Source organism: Nothobranchius furzeri, chromosome 4, assembly GCF_043380555.1.
Source record: "Nothobranchius furzeri strain GRZ-AD chromosome 4, NfurGRZ-RIMD1, whole genome shotgun sequence".
NCBI classification, from domain to species: domain Eukaryota; kingdom Metazoa; phylum Chordata; class Actinopteri; order Cyprinodontiformes; family Nothobranchiidae; genus Nothobranchius; species Nothobranchius furzeri.
The window spans coordinates 75,854,830-75,879,268 of record NC_091744.1 but is presented as its reverse complement, the minus strand read 5'-3'; the positions used below and the strand labels follow the sequence as shown (position 1 = coordinate 75,879,268).

The 24,439-nt window shown below is 41.4% G+C and overlaps 1 protein-coding gene across 3 annotated transcripts in view; it reads right to left on the bottom strand.

The window, feature by feature from the left end:
- The window catches only part of ldlrad3 (low density lipoprotein receptor class A domain containing 3), a 129,189-nt gene extending 107,451 nt beyond the window's left edge, over positions 1-21,738 (bottom strand). For 2 of the 3 annotated variants that reach the window (XM_015964831.3, XM_054733219.2), the window contains exon 1: positions 21,387-21,738. In XM_015964831.3, the coding sequence (XP_015820317.3) occupies positions 21,387-21,438 (52 nt within the window). In that variant the 5' untranslated portion in view covers positions 21,439-21,738. The remainder of the gene's footprint in view (positions 1-21,386) is intronic. The other variant, XM_015964830.3, reaches the window with a different exon arrangement.
- Positions 21,739-24,439: the final 2,701 nt, after the last annotated feature.

Genomic DNA, 24,439 nt, shown 5'->3' with positions numbered 1-24,439 from the left:
AATTTCAAGAGAGATTAGAGTGGCAATATAAACACAATCCCAGGCTATGAACATCAATTTAGGATTAACTTGACCAGGGTTGGATGGAAATAAAGGAAGTAAATTGACTAAAAATGGGATTTGGCTAAAAGAAAATACTGCTCGTGCAAATAAAAAGACAAAGATGCATCAAGTTAACGATTATGCAAAAGTGCATCCAATAATAACAGCACAAACGAATTAATGGTCTATTTCTTTCATCTGTTCTGGGGGTAGGCTTTTTTCCCCTGACAAACAAACATCTACTCTGGCCACAAAACTAAATGTCAACACTTCCCTGCATCTCTTTCATCATGCAGTCAACTGTAGCAGAACACACTGGTAAACAGGACGTAACCTTCATCCATCACTATGCTGTGAGACCCCTTACTGACTAAATTGGCATTTCAGCAGAGCCAGCCAGATAGTGAGAAATGATGCAGACAACACCACAGAGGGAATCTGCAGGAGCTAACCTTGTGCTATATCTGCTACAATCACTCATAAAGTATCTAAAACCGATTAAATGACATCATCACAGACTATATTCACAATTAAAAAATATAGAAAATCATTAAATATTCAAACGTTCTGTGTAAAACTCAAATGTAATATGAGCTAAAAGAACATCAATAATATACAAAAGAAAACAATGCTTTAAGGGGTGGAAATTGGGCTATTAATTATTTTTAGCACACAGGCTCATTATTTGCCATGGAGACGAGATATTCAGCTCAATGAAAGTGAGAATAGGAAAAAGAAGGAGGAGGAGGAGCAGAAATTGCAACTTTTTTTTAAGTGCCTTGGGAGGGAGGGAGATAAAACGATGGAAGCAAGCTGCACAAAACAAAAAGGCACAGTCTGTCTTTGTCTGTCTTTTGCTCTGTTTATTAGCAAGTAATGAGCTCCTAATTGTGTAGCCAGGCCATGAAGTCACTGCAGGGGTTGAAAAGCAGTGGGAATTAACCGTATCTGCCAAATGCACGAGGGCAGGGAGATTGATAGAGAAGAAGAAAGAGAGAGCATAAGGTGAGAGAAGAAAGAAATAAAAGGAAGTGAGATAGAGATGCTACATTCAGGAGAAGAGCGTAAAGGCAAAATGATGAGGGCATTACAATCAAAATGCGGATTTCAACAGAATGTAGATGAGAGGAAACAAGTGCCAGTGGCCATTCAGTGTACTCTCCATCTTTATGGCTGTGACTGTCTTCTCTCGCTATGTCTCTCCATTATCAATTCAGTGGGGATGAGCCAAAAATGCTAAAACGTCAGAGAAAGTGTCGGGGTTTAAAAGGTGTACGAGTAGGAAACTGAAGCTGTAAAGGTCATTCCAATAAGATTTTGGTCAATGTTCTATCTATAAAAGGTCAACTTAGACAAAGCAGAAACATGACAGGAAACGACATAAATGATGATGACCAAAATGTCACGATACCTTGGACACCAACTTGTCCCCACCTTCAAATGGATTTTAATAAAGTTTAGTTTAGTGATTTTCTGTGCCTTTATCCATCTGGCTTTGTCCACTTAAGCAAATGTGGACATGACTTTTTTTATGCAACCCATCAGGATTGTCATATAGAGATGTCCTACTGTGTTCCCTCACAGGCTCGCCTAGAAATCTAGACAGATAGTAGTGGGTCTAGCCACGCTCCAATGGAATCTCAGCAACCCTGACCAATGTTGTGGCTTGACAATCACAGAGCTCTGTCGGTTTGGTGGGCAGGATGTTACTGTGACTGAGCAAAAATAAGAAGGGGACGGCTAATTTGAAATGGCTTTGCATCAGCTTTTGACTATTTAGACTTGGGCTTTTCTTAGACCCAAAAGCATATGGAGGGAATCAAGTCCTTTTTTTTTTTTAGAAAAAGCATATCTGCACCTTCTTTGACGATGTATGGCAGACTGCCCCATTGACTAACATCTATAGCGGTCCATTCACAGCGCTAAATTGGTTTGGTGGGCCAATCATTGCACTCTATCAGTTTGGTGGGTGGGATGTTACTGCAACTGAGTGAAACTAAGATGGGGACATCTCATTTGAAATGACTTTGGCATTGTCTTTTGACTATTTAGACTTTTAAGTCAAGAGCAGATAGAGGTACTTAAGTTTAAGGATGTTCTTTAACAATGCATGGCAGTCTGCCCCATTGAATGACACCTATACTGATCCAATAACAGCGCTACATCAGTTTTGTTTGGCATCAGTTTTTGACTATTTAGACGTGGGCTTTTCTTTGAGTCAAGAACAAGTATTTGCATCTTTATCAACAGTGTATGGTGGACTGCCCTGTGGACTGACGTCCATAGCGGTGAGTAGGTCACATTGTTTGTTGTCCAATAGCATGCGGAGACAGTTTGAAAAATAACTTTAGATCCCGCCCCACGACTGAAATATGTCTGTGGGTGATGGCCAGACAAAATTTCACATACAGATAGGAAGGCTTGCCGGGCTACTCACATGCTACACTCCATTTCCAGTGAGCCACTTCCAGTGGCTTCAAAGCCCCCATACCGCTTAGACCTATAATTCTATTAGAGAGAGCCATGGACCTCTATCTTGCCATAGTAATGGCTGAAAAGCTCTCTCATTGCAGTGGGAAAAAGCTTCTTATGAATTGTGTTATGAAAGGCAACCATTTACTTCTCACCATGTACCAGGTCACAGCTCCTGCTCCTCAGTATTACATGCAGACTCACATCCAGAGCTGCAGTGCCTTGAAATCTAAGTATCACCAACTAATCTAACATTCTTCTACTCTAGCCATTGTTTCTCATGGCCTTTGCTCTACATCCATTTGCTTCAGCACCTTACTGACCAGGTGACTGAACAACGGGTCAGGCCTGCAACAGTAATGAGCGCCTGTCGCCTCATTTCTCTTGACTACTGCCACCATGGCAGCATCTGTAATAATAGAATGAAAGGGTGGTGGCTCTGGATGGAGGTGTGTGTCAGAGACAGATTGTCTGAAGTGCTAAGCACAGCACTGGTAAAGACACCCAACTAAATCAATACAAATGACCTGCTGTAAAAAGCAACTTCCTCTTCTTGGACCAGGTTTTAAACATTTAATTTTTTTCTCTCCCCTACTGTGGTTTTATGTGCTTCCCTGACAGTTAGGAGTTGTGATGTTTCTAGATTTCTCTTTTACTGTTTTATTATGTTATCTGAGCTAATCTGTTTTTGTTGACACTCAACTTTGGCCTATGAATCGGATCCCTAAGCGCCAGGGATGTGACACAAACCAGACAAGTTAGAAAGAAAAAAATTAAATATAATACAAATGTCTCACGTACCAACATATGGTGCTTAAAAACACCTCAACTAATTATATTTAAACTGAATGCTAAATAGAGAAAATAAGAATATTTCAAAGACATTTAGAACATTTGATAGGGGATGACTGAACCACCAACTTTTGATCAGATAACCTTGTGAGCCACAGCCGCCCCTGGGGAAAATTATGAGACTAAAAACAAGTCAACACCAGAAGAAAACTTTTTTTTCTAACATTTTTAATCAAGTGGCTCTTCATATTGTTTACACAGAGAGAGTTGGGCTTAACTCTTTGAAAACCATATTAACAAGTTTGCATCAAACCCCTTCTGGACTTAAGGCCTTAAATCAGCCAGATGGAGTATTGGGATTGGCCATATCCAGTCCTGTTTATGTCTTGTGTCCTGTAGTGGAAGATCTACGATAAGGTTTGGTGATATATAAAACATTTCCAAGCGATATTTGTCAGTCCAAAAGGTGACATTGGCCGGTATATTAACGCAGGAGACATTTAGTTATTCTATGGGCCTGAGTGCTCCAGCAGTCACAATCGTTCTTACCAAGTTTGTGGAATTAACCACGAAGGTTCCAACTGTGAATTTCTTGTTTTCCGAATGTCATTGGCAATTTCATGCGGCAATCAACTATAAATTGTGCCGCAGTTTTGTGCTACACGTGCTAATAGATGGCAGTTTTGAACTGTCATCAAATAGCTGATTGTTTTGCCTCAGCAGAGGGTGGGTAACCCTTCACCTATTGGTTCAAGAAGATGTCACTCAAAAGTTAGAAGCTACCATTTGGATGCTAACGGAGATTATCAGAGATGCATCTGAGGAACATGATTTCCGTTGCTTTTTATATTGGATTGTGAATGCAAGACTTGTTGTGGACCAGGTAATTTATTGGAAAACATGGTTTTGGACTTCTGGATGTAAAAACACCAATATTGTTCGAGATGGCTCTTTTCTGTCGAAGATATGAGGCTTTGAATGGTGAATTGGGCATCATTTAGAATTTCTGAATCATTTGACAAAAGTGTTTACAGTGTCTACAGTTATGATTTAATCTCTGATCGCGACATATCATTAAAATCATGAGAATACTAGCATTCAATGTGTGTGTAATATCTATTTGTACATAAGGCAAGAGTTGAAAAAAAAAGATGCTAATTTGAAATTGTACTTTGCAATGTCCCATGAGTGAGACTACTTCACAGGCATTAAAAGATTTTGCTCGTGAAAATGATCGGTGAAGGACATGGCGAATCGCCGAAAGAGAATGTACCAATGATCATACCAATTCTTCAGCTGACAGAGCGGCACATTGTGGTTACTTTTCCATTTTTTCCCAGCCTGGTGAACTAGACCAAACTTTGCAAAGCAAGAATTTGGTCTAGAAATGCTCCATTGGAACCTCCATGACCCCTAGCAGCAATCTCGCAGGCCAATCACAGCTCTCTATAGGAGTTTCAAACCACTTTGTGGACCAATCACAGCGCTCTATCGGCTTTGTCTGCCAATCAGTGCCCTTTATTCATCTGGTGGGCAGGATGATGCGACACAGTGGAACAAGATGGTGAAAGCTCCTTTGAAACGGCTTTTACATCAATTTCAGACTATTTGGGCATGGGCTTTACTAGAAGGAGCAGATTGATGTATTTAAGTCCTTTATTTAGAAAAAAAGAAGTATTATTGCCATATTCAACAGTGGACTGCCTCATTTATCATCCCCCGTTGTGGTGAGTACTTCACGTTGTTCATTGTCTAGTAGCATGCGGAGACTGTTTGAAAGACAACGGTAGAATACGCCCCACGACCAAGAACCGTCAGCGGAGCGTTGCCAGACTAAATGAAACATTTATTTAGTCTGGCTTGCCAGGCTAATTCTTTCCCCTTAGATATCAAGGTTCTCCAGCAAGATTTACTACACGAAGTGGACCTGAAAGCACAACCTCTTTTAAAAACTGCTTGAATGTTTCTGATGGTCCATGGTATTTCAAACAAACATGTTAAACGTGTCGGAGTTCGGTGCTAGAGCGTTGTTTTGTGAGCGACGGTGGCACAGGAGTTAAGTGCTCGCCCAGTAATCGGAAGGTTGCAGGTTCGAGCCCCGCTCAGTCTGTCGCTGTGTCCTTGGGCAAGACATGTTACCCACCTTGCCTGCTGGTGGTGGTTGGAGGGACTGGTGGCGCCAGTGCTCGGCAGCCTCGCCTCTGTCAGTGCGCCCCAGGGCAGCTGTGGCTACATTGTAGTTCATCCCCACCAGTGTGTGAATGTTCCAGGACTCTAGAAGGTGCTATATCAAATACAGGCCATTTACCATTTACCATTTTTAGTAGGAAAGAAATGTCCAGGCAGCACTCCTTGGTAAAATAATGCAGGGAAAACTCTATGTCCATGTTTTCTATTGTATTCTAACCAGTAGTGATGTAAGAAAGTATCAATATGGCAATATATTGTGATAGTTTTTTCCAGCAATGTTATATCGCTATTTAAAAGCTGTGTATCGAAAATATCGATATGGCAATACATTGAGATGTTTTTTCCTGTGATATTACATTGATATTCAAAAGCCGTGTATCTAATTTTTGGCAGAATCTACCTGCAAACATTTGTGTATTTTCTTTTCTTTTGGTTCAATTCAAACGCCAACCGCTGGTTGGCAGCAGTGTGCAGTAGGTTTTGTTTCCAACACTAAAATGTAAATTCCTCTATTATGGTTCAGATACCTCCTGTTAAACATGTTAAGTATCATTCTGGACTGTTAACAGAAATTTCCTACAATAAATTCAGTCTAAAAAAATTGTTAATAATGTCTGACTAAATGTATTGCAATATATCGTGATACACATCTTATTGCCAGAATTTCACCAATACACATTCCTACTACTTTTTGTGGATTTGGAGAAGGCTTATGACCGTGTCCCCAGGGGCACCCTGTGGGGGACGCTCCAGGAGTATGGGTTGGGTGGCTTTCTGTTAAGGGCCATTCAGTCCCTTTACCAGAGGAGCGTGAGTTTGGTCCGCATAGCGGGTAGTAAGTCGGACCTGTTCCAAGTGAGGGTTGGACTCCACCAGGGCTGCCCTTTGTAACCGGTCCTGTTCATTACCTTTATGGACAGAATTTCTAGGCGCAGCCATGGTGTGGAGTGTGTCGAGTTCTGTGGCAGGAGAATCTCATCTCTGCTTTTTGCGGATGATGTGGTCCTCTTAGCTTCATCCAACTCTGACCTTCAGCTCTTGCTGGGTAGGTCTGCATCCGAGTGTGAAGCGGCTGGCATGAGGATCAGCACCTCCAAATCTGAGACCATGGTTCTCGACCGGAAGAGGGTGGCTTGCCAACTCCGGGTTGGGGGAGAGGTCCTACCTCAAGTGGAGGAGCTTAAGTATCTCAGGGTTTTGTTCACAAGTGAGGGTAGGAGGGATCGGGAGGTCGACAGGCGGATTGGTTCAGCGTCTGCAGTGATGCGGACGATGAGCCGATCTGTTGTGGTGAAGAGGGAGCCGAGCCAGAAAGCCAGCCTCTCGATTTGCCGGTCGATCTACGTCCCAATCCTCACCTATGGTCATGAGCTTTGGGTAATGACCGAAAGAACGAGATCGCAGATACAAGCGGCCGAAATGAGTTTCCTCCGTAGGGTGGCCGGGCTCAGCCTTAGAGATGAGGTGAGGAGCTCGGACATTCGGGAGGGACTCGGAGTAGAACCGCTGCTCCTCCGGATCAAAAGGAGCCAGTTGAGGTGGTTTGGGCATCTGGTCAGGATGCCTCCTGGACGCCTCCCCGGGGAGGTGTTTCGGGCATGTCCTGCCGGCAGGAGGCCCCCGGGTCGACCCAGGACACGTTGGAGAGGTTACATCTCCAATCTGGTCCGGGAACGCCTTGGGGTCCTGCCGGAGGAGCTGGTGGAGAAGGCCAGGGAGAGGACAGTCTGGGGCTCCCTAGTTGGGATGCTGCCCCCGTGACCCGGACCCGGATAAGCGGAGGAAGACGATGACGACGACACATTCATTCCAACCAGGCTCCTATTTGTTGTGCTTGCCTAACTCCAGAAGAGTCACTTCCAGGTATAAAGTATTGGTAAGTTCTTGTGCAGACTGTATACCTTATGTGTGCAGAGTCAGAGAGGAGTTTGTGACTGTCTGCAGAGGTCAGTTAAGGAAAGCTTTATTAGAATCCATCATAATCAGCTGCTGTGTGGTTGCTCCGGGAAAGTTGAGCTCCTAACCCTGGGCAGCCACAGAGACGATGTGAATCAGATGACACTAAAATGTGATGTTTACCAGCTTCACTGGTGTCTGTGTGAGAATATTTTCTACTCTATTTGAGGCTGTGCAGACATCCCAGACAGATCAAAGTGCTTCTGAAGGTTTGTAGGAGCTTGGGACAACATTTTAACCTAATTTCAAGTGAAAGCAGACTTGCTTATTTGAAAATATGTGGAGCCTCTACCAGAGAGCTGTTCAGCTGTGACTGTGTAACCTTGGTTGGATCTCTTCAGTCAAAAATCATCCGACCTTGCAGCTTTATGATCGCCCACACCGACAACGCACTAGAAGTGGAAAATGAAATCTCTTTTTCATGCACTGAAACACAAACATAAATTCTGACCCAATTTTAAAATGTTCAAAGCCACTTTTAATGCTAATTAAGAACACGATGTTGAAGCTATCCATTCATGCCACATACAGTCCATGCCAGGTCTGTTTATGTTTATTTATTTGGCAGACGCTTTTATCCAAAGCGACTTACAATTTATAACCTATAGGGCATGTTGTGATCTGTGGGGGAGACCGGAGTACCCAGAGGAAACCCACGCATGGGGAGAACACGTAACTCCACGCAGAAACGCCACAGCCGAGCCGAGTTTCGAACCCGCAACCTTCGTGCTGCGAGGCAACAGTGCTAACCACTGCGCCACCATGCAGCCCCATGTAATATCTCCCATAAAGGTCAGATGAAAACAGCTGTAACAAGTACATAAGATAACTGGAATGAAAGGAAATATCAGCTCCTTTAGAAAATGTTAGGCTTCCAAAATTTTAATTATTTAGCTTTGGCTAGTTACATTTAGTTATAACCATTTTCACAGCAATTCCTTTAAGGTTCGACTACCCAGAAACTTACTGCCTTAAAGACTGAAGTAGATTTAGAAAACTTTCTATAAGCCTTTTGAAAGATGCTGCATTATTGATAAGGACATCTGTCTGAAAAAGACCAGAACGAGTGGAATGAGACAGAGGAGTAAACTAAAATCAGTCATTATGAAGGGGAACAAATATTACTGTGACTGTTATGCCCATGAAAAGGAAACACCTAATAAGCTAATTTACAGGCTCAGCAGAACTTTTTTCAACGACAAACTACGATTCAACAGGGAAGTACTAAGGCAAGTTTTTTGCTAGCATTTCAAATAGTAAAGGCTGGCAATCCTTTTTCAGAAGGCGGGGTTTTAAAAGAATGCATGATAGAGACTGCAGGTATTTTGTGTCCGGAGAGCAAAGACAAGCTTGAAAAGGGTAGTTTATCACGCAGGACTGTGACTCGTTGCGCGGAACTAAGTGATGAAGACATAGCCAGCCAATTAAACAACAAGGTGAAATCCTTCCATTTATATTTGCTGGCACTAGATGAAAGTAATGACATAAAAGACACTGCTCAGCTCCTTATTTTTATTCGGGGGATTAACGAGCATTTTGAGGTAATGGAGGAGTTTTTGGCCATGGAGTCCCTGAAAGGACAAACCCGGAGAGAGGACCTGTTTGACCGGGTGTCGGCTGTCATTGAAAGATTGAAGCTACCTTGGAGCAAGCTTGCCAACGTCACCACGGATGGATCACCTAATTTAACTGGAAAACGCGTTGGACTGCTGAAAAGAATCCAGGATAAAATGAAAGAGGAAAACCCTGAACATGATGCTATTTTCCTGCACTGCATCATTCACCAGGAGTCTCTGTGCAAGTCAGTATTGCAGCTTAATCGTGTAATCAATTCAGTTGTAAAGCTTGTTAACTTCATACGAGCACGGCAAATCCAGCATCGCCAGTTTATTGCGTTTATGGAGGAAACTGATGCAGATTACCAGGACCTGCTTTACCACTCTCGTGTCAGCTGGTTAAGTCTGGGCAAAGTGTTGCAACGAGTGTGGGAGCTGAAAGTCGGTGCATTTGGAGTTAATGGGAAAATCCAATGAATTTCCTGAGCTGAGGGACAAGAACTGGTTCTGTGACTTGGCTTATTCTGTGGACATTGTTTCATACTTGAATGAACTGAATGTGAAGCTACAGGGAAAAGATCATTGTGTACATGACATGTACACAAATGTGACAGCCTTTAAATCCAAGCTGACCTTGTTCTCTAGCCAAATACAAATAAATCCTTTGCTCATTTCCCTACATTACCCATGCAGACATAAGCACCTGGAAATGCAAAGAAATAACAGCAAATCTCTGGATGACCTGAACAGAGAATTCTGCCGTTGATTCTCTGATTTTGCAAAACTTGAAAAGTCACTTGAGATTGTGTGCTGTCCCCTGTCTCAAAATCCTGAAACGGCACCGCAGGAGCTGCAGTTTAGAACTGATAGATCTTCAGTCTGACTCCATGTTGAAGGATAAGTTTAACTCTCTTAAGCTGAATGACTTTTATGCTTCACTTCATGAAGCCAAGTTTCCAAACCTGCGGAGGATGGCACAGAAGATGCTGGTATTGTTTGGCTCAACCTATGTGTGTGAGCAGACGTTCAGCCTCATGACCATCAACAAAACACGTCACAGATCAAAGTTGATGGACCAACACCATCAGATCTATCCTGAGAATTGCAACAAAACTTACTCCAGACTTTGATGCGCTGGCAACTACATTGTAGGGATGCAACGATACCCCTTTTCTCCAAACCGATACGGTACCGATTCTTGGATCTGAGAACTCGCCGATACCGATACCGATACTTCTACCACACAAAAAAAATGCAATGATTTGGAATACAGATGTTATTTTCTTCTCTGCTTTCAACAGGAAAAGACTGTGAGGTAGATAAAAAGTAAAATATATGAATAGAAATCATCACAAATTAAAATATTAGGTGAACAGAAATGACAAGTTACAGTGAAGCCATTTTCAAGCAACTGTATTGGTTTTGGTTCTTGGTATCGGTTAACTTTTACCGATACTGGAATTGGTATCGGAACAGATACCGATACCAGTATCGGTATCTGTGCATCTCTACTACATTGTTCACACTGAAAAGGAATGTGTTTCTATACTGTGTTGTGGAGGGAAAAATGCATTTTGAAAATAGTTTGTACAAAAAAAATACAGGTGCGGGGGGGGGGGGGGGGGGACTACTACAAAACTGACTGTGTTGTAGCCATTGAGAATTACTGATGGATCTGAAAAGGGGAAGAAGTATATGGTTAGGTGGGCATGTGCCAAGGGATGATAATTATTTTTGTGAAAGATTTTTTACTGCTATAAATGCAGTTATTTTTCAAAAAAATCCTTGCATATTAATGCTTTACCACAAAGGCTGTTCACAGTGAAAATGAATGTGAGTTTCCATACTGTGTTATGTGGGAAAAAAAATGTATTTTGAAAATAGTTTGTACAAAAAGGGGGTTGAAAACTAGCAAGCTGACTGTGTTGTAGCCAGTGAGTCACTGATGGATGGGGATGGATAGGGAAGAAGTACAGTATAGAGCCTTCAGCTGCACCGCTCCCAAACTCTGGAACTGCCTTCACCCTCTCATCAAGAACATTAACTCATTCACAGAATTCAACAAACAACTCAAAACTCACCTCTTCATAACCACATATCAACTTTGAATTTTAGAGTGCTTTGTTTGTTGATGTTTACGCATGTTCACTTATTGAATGATTTGTGTTTTTATTCTGTACAGTGTCCTTGAGTGACCAGAAAGGCGCTTTTAAATAAAATGTATTATTATTATTAGTAGTAGTAGTATATGTCAAAGGATAACTTTTTGTGTGAAAGAGTGTTTATTTACTGTTGTTTAATAAATGCTGTTCTTTTTTCAAAAAGCCTTGCATGTTCATGCTTTTAAAGGTAAACCCTTTTATGCAATGACATTTCCTTGTAATTTGTATTATTCTGCACAAACACTATCCATCTGCTCCTGGAATGGCCCTTCTGTCAAATTTTTGAGCCCATTGCGGCCCACAAGTCAAAAAGTTTGCCCACCCCTGCTCTAGGGGGTACCACCACTGCAGTCACGTCTCTGGTTTACAATACTGCATTTACTATTCAGTGTTTTTATTGTGTGTGTGTATTTTAGAGACTTTTCGACATGGACAAATTTGACCCACATTCACCTTTATGCAGCCATCACCACCATACTCTTCCATGGATTAAAGGTATGACGCATATCTTTGTATCCCTTCACTCACAAGTTCATATTGTCAGACTTTTTCTGTCAAATGTTCTCCGATCTGCTCTGTCTGCCACAAAATATCTTTGTTGTGGGGGCTGTTGATGAATTGAAATTTAATGGCGCCCTGACCAATTACAGTCTTTGTCGCTTTTGACTGATAGGTAAAAAATGTGGCATCTCTCCGTCTCCCTCTGCAGGCCTGCCACATAGCCATTACCTTGATGCATTATGGTGCTGCGTGTCTCCCCCAGGCATACAGAGAAGTATCAATCAGGCTTAAGTATTTCAGACCATGACCAAATAACTATTGCCTAAAAATCATACAATTTTCTGATCCTGGTACCCTTCGTAATGAACCAAACAACTCCTTCATTTGTCTCCCAGATGTCTGCTCGCCTAGATTTCAGAAATCAAAAGGGTAACATTCAGAAGCAGGAACTCCCCTCTGTGTTTGGTATGCATTGAAGAATTGAAAAGAATTCATTTTGCGGCCTAGCCCTGGGGACTGCTGCCAAGCCATGCTTAACTGGGGAGCAGCATTAAGGCAATTAGCATGGGCTTTGCATTTGATTTTAGCTGGCAACGCTGCTTCTTTAAACAGCAGGCAGGATCGGGTGATTAGTTTCTGTGAAGATGAGCACTTTGCCTCCTCTGGTACGTGTCCAGGACAGGATTTAGTCCTCACACGTTTTGCACATACACCCTGTGCTTCTTACACACACAAGCATACTGCACTGACAAAAAGGAACTGCGTGGAATCGAAACACTCAAAGGCACTTTTACGTCATGGCAGAGGTGGACTCATGTCTTTTCATTGCATCAACTTTCAGAGAAATGATCTCTCACCGTCTCGACACTTTCATCAACCATTTAGGGCAGGGAATTCTTGCATCCTGCTCCATGTACTGAGCTGCTTTTCAGGTGTGTAATAACAGAACGTTCAACATCAATTGGTCTAGAGGTAATGTTCCACAATTAATTCTGACAAATAGACAATTATTAAGTCAGATGACCTGACATTGATCTTATTTGTTCATTTATGCCCTCCACTAGAGAAGAGAACTGAGGTCTGTAATAGCTTTTATGTCTGTAGATGAGAATTTCACCTGGGCTGTTACATTTAACGTGCATCTGTGTGAAGAGGAATGCAGCAATAGGTGAAAAAGAATTCAATCGTCACCGTCAACGTAATGTTTGCAAGGTGCAAAAAGTGCTGCGGATTGCACATCTTTGTTTTATTTTTTGCCCATGACCAAATGCACCTGCTATATGCTACTGATGCATAATGTATACAATGCACTGTGCAAATATACAGCATGCAATAATTAGGTTTGAAAGCTTAAAGAAAACATTCCGCTTGATATCAGTAAGACATGATGTCATACCAAGTCCAGGAGGAGAAAAGACGTTTCAGTGCAGTCGGGGAATTTCACACTGCAGCGCCTCAGTTGTGATTGTGAAGCTTACTTCAGCAAAGGGCCTGTTTCATGAGTCAGCATTGCTTGAGTGTTAGTCTTACGGGTAAGAACCTACCCCAAACCAGGAGCAGTCCTAAATTACACGGTTTTGTAAAACATCCAGGAACGAGTTTAACTAAAAGTCTCTGTAATCCTGCAGATCAATACAATTCATCTGATGAATGCATCAACACAGAGTCTTCTTCATAATCCGGTTTTGAATTAGGTGTTTAATTATAGCATCGAAAGCTGGGTGATAAATTTGGGTCAATCAATATTATGCACAAACTGTGTCAGGTATATAAAGTATACAAAACAGGTTTACGTTGCATTATTAGTTCTTCATAATTAGAGTCGGGGAGGATTTGGCAGCAGATGTGTGTAATCTTTGAATATAAGATATTCAGAGGAGAATGGGAAAAGCCGACGTGACCGATTCAGTTCATCAATCTCATCGCCTAAAAACATTAGCTGGTAAGAAGGTTACAATAAATACTGAGGTGTACAAAAAAAAAAATACTAACACTATGGATTCAAATCAATTTAGTGACATCTGAGTATGTTGTTTACTTCCTGTAAACTTTTCTTCAGCTGTCATTATTGCCACTGCATCACTCTCTGTTGTAGCAACCTCTGATGTTTAGGAGGGGAATTGCAGGAAGTGTAGTGAATTTTAAGAAAAACAGTTGGGCGCGCGCAAGGTTCGGGAGGCCACAAAGAGGCCTGTTGAGGACCGCTGTGCTAGATGATTGGCTGGACGTACGACTTAACGGAAGTAACGTTACCATATTCAAAAACATTTAGTCGGTAAGAAACTCAAAATGCAATAACAAAACTGCTAAACTCATTCACAAAACTTATGTGAAAGAGCAGAATCTAAAAGAGTCTAATCAAATCAAACTTTATTTATATAGCACTTAATCATACAATGCTCAAACTCAAAGTGCTTAACAAATTAAAAATGCCCCGCATACCCATATTCCCTCCCATCCCCAGAATTTAAAAACAGTCTGAGAATAAAAACCCCTTCATAACACTCATCCTCCAGCACACACACACACACACACACACACACACACACACACACACACACACACACACACACACACACACACACACACCTATGTACTGCCTCCTAGTGCCAGGAAACTACACACTTTAAAATGTGATCTTTTGCTATTTTGGCCTTTATATTGGAACTTGTGTTATTGAATGCTATTCAGATTTTTTTACGGGTTCAAATGCTGAGTCAGACTTCACTGTGACATCAATCTAAGCCTCAGGAGGAGAAAAAAGTCCAATGAAGATCTGGTGGTGCTTACACTACACTGTCACTCCGGTCCACAAACAAACAGAGGATCAGCAGCTCTAATGTTATCTCTGTTCCTCTCTGTTGGCCTTTAAGGTACTATTTGTTTGCTTTGACAGAGGAATACTGAAATTTCAGTCCAAAATAGCCTGCCAGTGTCCACAGCAGCTAACATGGTGCAGCAAATGACTGCTAATCACGGGGAACAGCGAGAGAGTCAGCTGTCAGCATTCCAGCTTCCATTCCCTGCCTGACGGAAGACAAAGGAGCACAAGGGACACGTCCAGCAGGTCACTCTCTCCTCTGAGGACACGCCATACGGGCAGGGGAACCAAGCTGACTGGGCAGACTAAATCAACTGAGCAAGGTACGTTTCAAACAGGAGTCTCTGTTGAAGATTTGGATCCTTTACAAGCTGCACTTCTAGATGTATTCAGTTATTAATAGTGGAAATCGCTATAAGCAATAGTTTAGACAGAAATCTTCAATCTAAACATGCAAGCACAAGCACAATAGAATAGAATAGAATAGAATATACTTTATTGATACCACAGTGGGGAAATTCAGTCATTAAGGCAGCACATAAAACAATACAGGGAAATAAACAAGAGCATTAGGCTGTTATCGCAACCTTCAGCAGTCAAAAAATGAATAAAAATAGAAAATGGAGAATTGCGTTTTCATAAACAGCACAGATTTACAAATGTGTACCCAGGCGTTGATTTATCACTGACGTTAGCATGCAACAGGATCATGTCAGTAACCGTGAAGCTGAGGGAGTTCTGCAGTCTTGCAGCAGTGGGAATGAATGACCTACGGTAGATGGAAAGATAGAATATAAAAGCATTTCTTGTAAAATGATTAAATGTGTAGTCAACTTTTATAACTCAGCTTTATTAACAATATGTCCTAACGGGTACCCGCTCCAACGACCCTCTGCAACGCCCTATCACAATGACACAATCTTTAGTTAATTATAAACACTTTCCATAATCCTGAGCTGCATAATAATAATAATAATAATAACGATAGAGGTGGATTCTCTAAATTATATCATATCTCAGAAAATTTTACAACAACATTTTATAATATAACAGAAGACATTTAAGGCATCTGACCGGTTATTGCTTGAGGATATTTCGTCTCTCATCTTCAAGTCTCCTTTTTGGGCTATTTTTACTCTTAGATTGCCATGCCCTGCACTAACATGTCAGTGCAATTATTAATGTCTGCTTTGAATCTAACAAGTATCAATAGTTTGCATGAAAAATCACTTTAAAAACAATAATCTCAAATTTGAGAAACTAATGCAATCAGACAGCAGTTACACAAACAACAAATGGATAAGAGCTCAGCTTCTGGCATCACTTATGAAAGGAGGAGAATCTTCATCCATCTTTAACTACACCAATGGCATCGATGTGCTGTAGGTTATCCAAAAATGATTCTACTTGAGTAAGACTTCAATATTAAGCATCATTTTAACATTTTTAAAACTCATTAAAACTGGCTATAAAGTTTTAATGGACAAATAGAATATAATTCATTTGACTGTATTATAAATGAAGTTGTACAGAAATGTTAAAAGCATTAATTTGGTAACACTTTTGTGAATTAATGATAAAAAGTAGAAATGTAGATGTGCATTTAGTTGTTTATTTGTTTAAATTGATAATGTTCTTCCACCGCACCCCACTGCATTGATTTGACAGTTTGTTTAATCTATGATATTATACATACAGAAGGCTTGGTGTGTATTATTTGGTAGACAAAAGGCAAAATCTAAGGTCCTTAAATCTTTATCCGAGGCCTGATCTTTGCAACCAATGTAAAAAGGCATCAATATCATGCAAAACCTCCTGATTATCCTGTTGCATGGTGAATTAGTGACAATAAATCTAAAACCTGTATATGGTGAGCTTTCCAAACACATTTACCCGACTGTTTCTCTGTCTCCTTTGATTCATACACACCAGACTCCAAGACATATTTAGCATCATGGCTTATTGATCATAGACGCAAAAAGTCAGAGCACATATAATAAAATCATCAACACCAAGTGGTCAAAGACCCTGCTGTGTATCGTTGTTCTACTGTTCAAAGACACAATGAGGAGTAGAGTTAGACTGACTGACGAGGACGAATAAACCACACTTAACGCAGTTAAAGCTGCTCGGTAGCTGAGGTCTGAAATGTGACTCCAGTCATGAGGTTTCCTTTAACTACGATGGGAACTAACGGCCCTTGGGTCCATGTTAATCCCACACCTTCTCAGAGGGCTTGAAATGTATCCAACCATGCTGGTCAGAGCAGAATCACAACCTCCTTATTGTTTCATTTCTCTTTCCGATGAGATCAAACACAGAAAATGTAGATTGATCCAACTGGCTTGTTTCAGGGGAAAGACAGAACGGAGTACTTGAAAAGCACAAATAAACCGAATGCCATGATTCTTTCAGGCTGTTCACTGAGAGAAATGAAACCCAACAGTGTCTGTTGGGTTGTGTCTAAAAGTATTCTGTCACCCGATCTGTGCACGTGGCTTTGTTACAAAGAGCTGGAAGTAAAGCCAGCATCATGCTCATCACCTCAAGATGTGGACTGTTTTGTATCTAGGACATGGCACAAACATGCAAAACCTCAAAGTTTCATCCAAAATTACACACCGAGGTAAATGAAAAGTTGGGAAATGGTTGTGGTCGTGCATGTGAACTTACATTATTTCAATGCAAAAACTGAGAATTAAAAAAAACTGGAAATATTGAGTTAACAAATAATAGCTGTCTTAGGAGAGAATTACTTGCAGCAAGAACATATTTATGCTCCTTTGCTTTCACCGAGAACAGTCCAGTGAGCTCACACACCTAATTTTACTTTCACACAATCTAATCATAATGCACTTCACGCTTACTGACTCGTACAGAAACAAATTTCTTTTTAAAGAGGACATTTAGCCGAAAACAAAGGTGTTTCATAAAAAAGCCGGTGATCCTTCATTGCGTTCAAATTTCAAAATAAGCCATTGGAGTGAATTGAGACTGATTCAGCATGAATAAAAATGGAACGTCTTAAAGAACAATCCCAACTCCAGTTATGCTGAACTGAATTACAGAAGTTTGACCAAACAGCTGCAGGGACAGATGAATCCAGTTATGTTTGATGTATCGCCTGGTGGGCAAAGTCTAGGGGCAAATCTGCATTTTACTTTTTTTGTCACTCCGCTGTGAGAACCAGCTGCTGCTTGTGGCTCCTAAGGCTAGGTTAAAGTTAAGAGGGGACAGGGCATTCTCTGATGCGGGTCCCAAACTGTGGAACGCACAGCCCCTAACTATTAGGGACTCTCCATCAGTAGCAGTTTTTAAAATGAGGCTGAAAACCTACTTTTATGATCTGGCTTTTAATTGTTAATGTTTTATATTTTGTAATGCTCATTTGTGGTTTTAATTATGTCTGTAGCGTTATATGTTTTATTGTTTTACTCTTTTGTTGTACAGCACCTTGGTGGCATGCTCAGGACTGTAAGGTGATTTATAAATAAAGGCTGAGTTGAGTTGAGTTTACTTTTTTTTATTTAATCAGCAACTTTCTAAAGCAAAACGTCACATTAGTAATCAAACAGAAACAATAAGTCCCCAACCCCATTAATCCACACCAATCCCCGTTAACTGAACTAGGTATACCTTTGATTTGTTTTGTTTTCCCCCACCCATTTAATTATATGCAAATGTGTTTGTTAAAAAGACGATGCCTAGAGCATTGTGACGCTGTTTTTGGCATGCTCAGTTGAAGAATACCAGTTATGTTTTCTTTCACTTTAAATGGACTGCGTTACAACTCAGCAAGATATCTTTGGACCCGCCACTTCCCAGAACTGGGTACTTAAAGTGGAAACCAGTGGGCAGAGTTACAAAACATGAGTGGCAGGTGCTTGTTACCCAAAGAACAGAAGTACCCTCAATGGACAAATGTCCCCACTCATGGACGGACTGTCCACACGCATCAGTTTGGACCAACAAAAACTCTCATTCTGAGACTTTTATCATTTAAATGACCTAAATCTGAACATCTGTTGGTGTGCATGTGGTTGTTTTTCTCTTCATAAGATATATAATTTAGATTTAGCTGTATATTCTCATTTTAAAGACTGTTTGACAACAACCTCATTTAAAATGAACATTGCTAATCAACCTTGGTGAACACAAAAATAGACATTACATCATCGAATTTACAGATGGCAAGCTAACGTTTTCTGTGATAGTAGCCATGCGTCATAGAAGTGCTAGCAGATTGCCATTAAGTCTCTCCTTGCTAAAGTCAATATGTCTGTTAGCAGAAGATCTCAAGAACCTCTTCATGGATTTTGATTTTAAAACAAAAAGTTTGAGAACATCTCCAATAACTGTGCATCTGCAATGGATGAACATTTGGAGTCAGTCTGATTTAAGGACACCTTAGTCCAACACATACAATGGCTATGTTTCAGAATTTCTTATTAATTCACTGAATGACATTTTGGTGTGGTAGTAGATGAAATTCACTCAAAACGCATAAATCAGACAAAATTGAGCAACATATTGCAACACTGCATAAGATCATGCATGATGCTGTTTTCAAAATTTGACCAGAATTGGTAAAATTCTTAGCCTGACAAGCTGTCCTTAATCTGTGAATATACTGTACTAGCCACGCCCCATAGAACGAGCTGTCATGGGGCGGGATCTTTGGTTGTCTTTCAAAGGGCCTCTGCATGCTATTGGAGTACAAATAAAGTGGCATACTCACTGCTACAGATGTCATTCAATGGGGCAGTGCACCATGCACTGTCCCAAAAAAATCACAGATATTTTACATAAATAAATATTTTTTTAGCGAGAGGTTGAGAGTAACGTAATTTCATTTCTCTGTATGTCCTGTACATGTGGCAGAATTGACAATAAAACTGACTCTGATCTTTGATCTTTATCTAAATAAACTTAAGTACCTCTATCTGCTATTGACTTAAAGAAAAGCCCAAGTCTAAATAGTCCAAAGTTGATGCCAAAGCCATTTCAAATGAGCTGTCACCATTTGAGTTTCGCTCAGCAGTAACATCCTGCCCACCAAACCCATAGAGCACTGTGATTGGCCCACCAAACCAATAAAGCACTGTGATTGGCCCACCAAACCAATAAAGCACTGTGATTGGCCCACCAAACCCATAGAGCACTGTGATTGGCCCACCAAACCCATAGAGCACTGTGATTGGCCCACCAAGTCAATATGAGCAGTGTGATTGGCCCATCAAACCAAAAAGAACACTGTGATTAGCAAGCCACAATACTGGTCTAGGCTGCTAAGGTTCTAGTGGAGCGGGCCGACATGCGGATCAAAATCATTTTGCTTCTGCTACTGTCCATCTAGATTTATAGCCTGGCCTGCCAGACTCGTCTTCTGTTTAATCCTGCACAGAGACTGAGTCTGGTAACTCTAGGCAAAGAACGCCATGAGAGGTGGGACTAGCCAGCTCAAGAATAACCAATCAGAAAAAAAGACGGAAATCCCGACTGTACCGCACAACGCTGTAGTTTTCTAGTTGTAGTAAAAAAAAAGGCGTCTGGCAACGGCGAAAATATCTTTTTTTATAGAAGAAATGCTTTTAGTGCTTCTACTTGTGGTTTTAAAGACATTTGAGTCATTTAGAACAGAGGAGTTGTTTATGAGAAACGGAGCGTCGATGTGTGTGACGTCCGCGATGCTGTAGTTTTTTTTTAGCTGTAGTAAAACTGGAGTCTGGCGACAGCGCAAACATCTTTCTTTCGAAGAAAGGCTATTAACGCTTCTACTTGTTGTGTCCAAGTCATTTAGAACAGAGAAAAGAGCCGCAGCGAACACCGCTTCAGTCATCATGTTCGACAAACTCAGTGTTGTGGTGTGTGACGTACACTACTCAGCGCTGATTGGCTCGGTTAGAATTCTCACGGGGTGGGGTTATTTGAATAGGAGAGTTCCCAGACCCTTTCTCTGTGCAGAATTAAACAGAGGAGGAGTCTGGCAGGCCAGGCTAGTAGATTTAGGCTATAAAATAATATCGTTTCTCAACAAAACTCTTGCAGGAAAGGTAGTGATGAATTCCTTGGAGGAATACTAGCCAAGCCACTACTAAAGCCCGCTACTAGGCCTTTAATTACTTTCAACAGTTTCTAGAGGTGCTTCCTCAAAAGCAGCAATTTTCAACAAAATTGCAAAGACTCCAGTTTTTATGCAAATGAAAGCCTCAACTTGACAGCTAATCTCCAGAAGTGAAATCAGGTGCTTTGGAGTGTATTGAGTCAATTATCATAAATGCTGGTAAAAGGACATGGGTGTGATAAATCACATTAATGTCTAACACCATCAAGACTTTCTCACAACTCAGATCACATTTTACATGTTTGTAAAAAGTGTTTTCACTGAGACTTTAAACTACTTTAAATCACAATCACACTATCTACATCCTGTTCTTGATGATAATGATGATGTATGAAATCCACCACTGGATAAAATCCTCTACTAATAGCAGCTCAAATTACATCTGCATGTTTAAGATGAGTAAAGCTACAAATAATTGGGAGGGTATCACTTCCAGACCACTGAACCAGCAGCTTCTAGAAATGTCAACTTCATCTATCAGCCCAGATCGAGAGGACAGAAACGTCATGGAGGAATCTGTAGCAAAAATATTGACGCTCAGAACAGCTGTTCGCTGCAAACACACAATACACACACCGATTATCCAGTTAGAGCAAAGAAAAGTGGGATTTTTTTTTCATGAAATCAAACCGAAAAAGTTCAGAGAAACTCGTAGAAGAAAAACATCTTCTCGGCGTTCAGATTTCCCCTCTTCCCACAGCGCTGATGCGCGTCCGCGTCATTAATAACATTCATTTCAGCGCGTTTCTTTCTTTCCCCCCAAAACTCACCAGCAGTTCTTGAGCCTGACCCCGAACCAAGCAGAAGGTACCAGATCCACATCCTACGTTCCTCCTGTCCTCCTCTCGGCCTACTCTCGTTGTCCTGCCCCGCTACGGGGCCAAAACTAGGGGCGAAAAGCAAAAAACAAACTTCCCCGATCAAGGCAGCAACTCTAAAGTTACACTTTTTTAATCTTCGGCTAAATTACAAGTGTGCCTGGTAGGATAGGCGTGGGACCGCGTTGGTATCGCTGTAGTCCGGATTGTGGAGGGGGAGAAGGCGCAGAAGCTGGAGCCGAGGGGGCTTCGGGGTGGCGGGCAGGCAGGCGGAGAGAGCGCTGGTGCTGAGAGGAAGGCGGAGCCGGAGGGAGAGCACCGGGGAGCAGAGGTCGGCCACTCCAGGTCAGCGCTCCCAAAGCCTCAAACGGTCCCCAGATACATGCATGACACAGTAACTCCAAATGTTCAGGTTGTTTGTTTGGGATAAAACAGATGAGATTATAATAATCACATGAAACATCCGTTTATGAGAGCAGCCCTTTATGCAGAGTAGGTGTTTTTGTTTGTTTGTTTTAAAGACATTTGTAAGTAATCAGAACTAGTGAGCAAAAATATTATTGCAGTAAATATTATAACATATTTAAAATGAGCAAAAAAAGGAGACATTTCTTCAAAAACATCATTTTTGTGAAGCAGGTGGGGAAAGCCCCGCCCCCTTTTTTATAAATCTCCAGGTAATACCTCACAGTAGAAAGACCTATAGCTATTAGGTTTAAACAGATAACACAAAAGGGGACTTTAGGGATAAAAATGCATTTTTACACTTTTCTAAAATTTCTAAATATGTTTTAATTGAACTGATGGTCATTGACTGTCCAAACTTTTATTTATTTTTTTAAACTTTTTTTCTGCCTGTATTTGTGTGTGATATAGTGCCTTCTATCTCCGGATAAGCGGAAGAAAATGAATGAATGGATGGATAGCACCTTTTAGAGCCCTGAAGCCCCCCAAGGGGCTTTACAACACAGTCATTCACCCATTCACAACCTGGTAGTGACGAGCTACATTGTGGCCACAGCTGCCCTGGGGCACACTGACAGAGGCGAGTCTGCTATACACAGACGCCACCGGTCCCTCTGAACACCACCAGCAGGCAAGATGGGTTAAGTGTATTGCGCAAGGACACAAAGACAGTGACAGACTTGGCGGGGCTCAAACCTGCAACCCCCCGATTACTGGGCCAGCACTTAACTCCTGTGCCACCGTCGCCCCCAGTAGACAAACTTATTACTCCCAAAAAAGACGTAAATTTATACATCAAAACATGGTCATGCGTGTCTTACTTTACCCACAATGTCTCTCATTTCTACGGGACTTTGGGTTTTCTTCCAAAGTCCCCTCCGGGTGAGTGCCAATAACTATGTTTTAGTTTTTTTCAGTTTTTCTCTTCAAAACTGAAAGTGAAAGTTGCTTCAACGTCTACATAAAACATGACAGACCTGTTAAAGTTCACATGTGATTATCTAATCAAGATTTATTTTTTCAATGCAACATAGTTTTCACAGGATAACTGTTTGAGCCTTATGTATCCACTAGCAATTAGCTGTCATAATTTAATATAATAATTCCTAAATTGATGGAATTATAGGCATCAGCTTCACTGGCAATCCACAAAGATTTATTAGGAAGCTTTTCTAGTGGCACAGGTAGCTATGATCCACGTTAGGTACCAGCTTTTCCAGATGTGGTTCGCTGGTTGAATCAATATATGCAGTGGTCTTTAGTAGGAATATGTTGTAAGTCGTACTCGGGGTAAACGCTCAGATGCGCCTGTTTCAATAAGTACAAGTCAACTGGCGGAGAAAGTAGCTTCAGATGGCAGCATTGGAAGTCTTAAGCTTGGTTTATGCTTGACGCGTTCACTTTCCGCGCGGTGATGCGGCTCGCGGATGGAACGCGCTTCACAACTCGCAGCGTTTATGGTTCGTGCGGCTTGTCTCTGCGGTGAGCTAATATTCTCCCAAACTGTAGGGGGCAGCATGGAGCTCTACGGCATGCATCCAACACTACACCTTAGTAGAAGTAGAAATTACTGTTTACAACATGGCATTTCAGCATTTTTAACAGCATTCTCGTCTTTTCCGACAGTGCGAGCTATTTCCCTCCAAGAATTATTAACAACATGTTGATCACGGTGATCTCTGAGAGCTGAATCATACAAATGTCTGTATATACGAACCTCTGCCGTACTAGTTCTTGCCGGTCCGCCATGTTTTTCCGCGTCCGTCCGTCCGCGTGGTTAGAAATTTTCCGAGGTGCGCGTTGCGGAAATTCTGGGCCGTGCGGAGACGTGGTGGAGGGGTGTGGTTGTTAAAATGACGCAAAATGACGCAACTTTTCCGCGCGGAGCCGTGCGGACCTCGCGGACGCGTCAAGCATAAACCAACCTTTATTTCATGCTATTTGGACATATCACCTCAAATTGGACAACAGCGACACAACTCTACCACTGACTCTGTTTGCTTTGCACCATTGATTTTTTTATCTCCACGAATAACACAAGTCTGGAGACTTCTGCTGTGTGGTGGATTTGCTAATGCCTAGAGTTAGCACCTACTAGCTGAGACGTTCTCTGCTGTTTCCTGGACGCTAAAACAACAACAGCCTTCCCCGTCGCGAGTCAAGATGAGTGAGTCCATGAATGTTAGGTGAAAGTGTGATGTAGATCTGTCAGGATTTTCAAATCCTAGAGTTTCACCGTCTATTTTCTATCAGAAACTAATGCAGCAGATAGGTGTAGGAGACTATTTTCATGTTCAGCCTGCATGAAAAAAATCAGAAATGATCATTAAAAATGTTTTTCAGTGATCCACACCTTTAACATAATGCTCAGAATATTTTCACCAATGCTTTACCAGCAGATGATTACGCTCAGTGAACATTAAAGCACCACGAAAATAAGATGTTATGGTGACACGGAAGCTGGGAACAAACCAAAAAAACTGGTGTCTCTTTACAAACGTGGCTCTTCCTTTTGTACAGCAATGATTTGAATGTTTTAA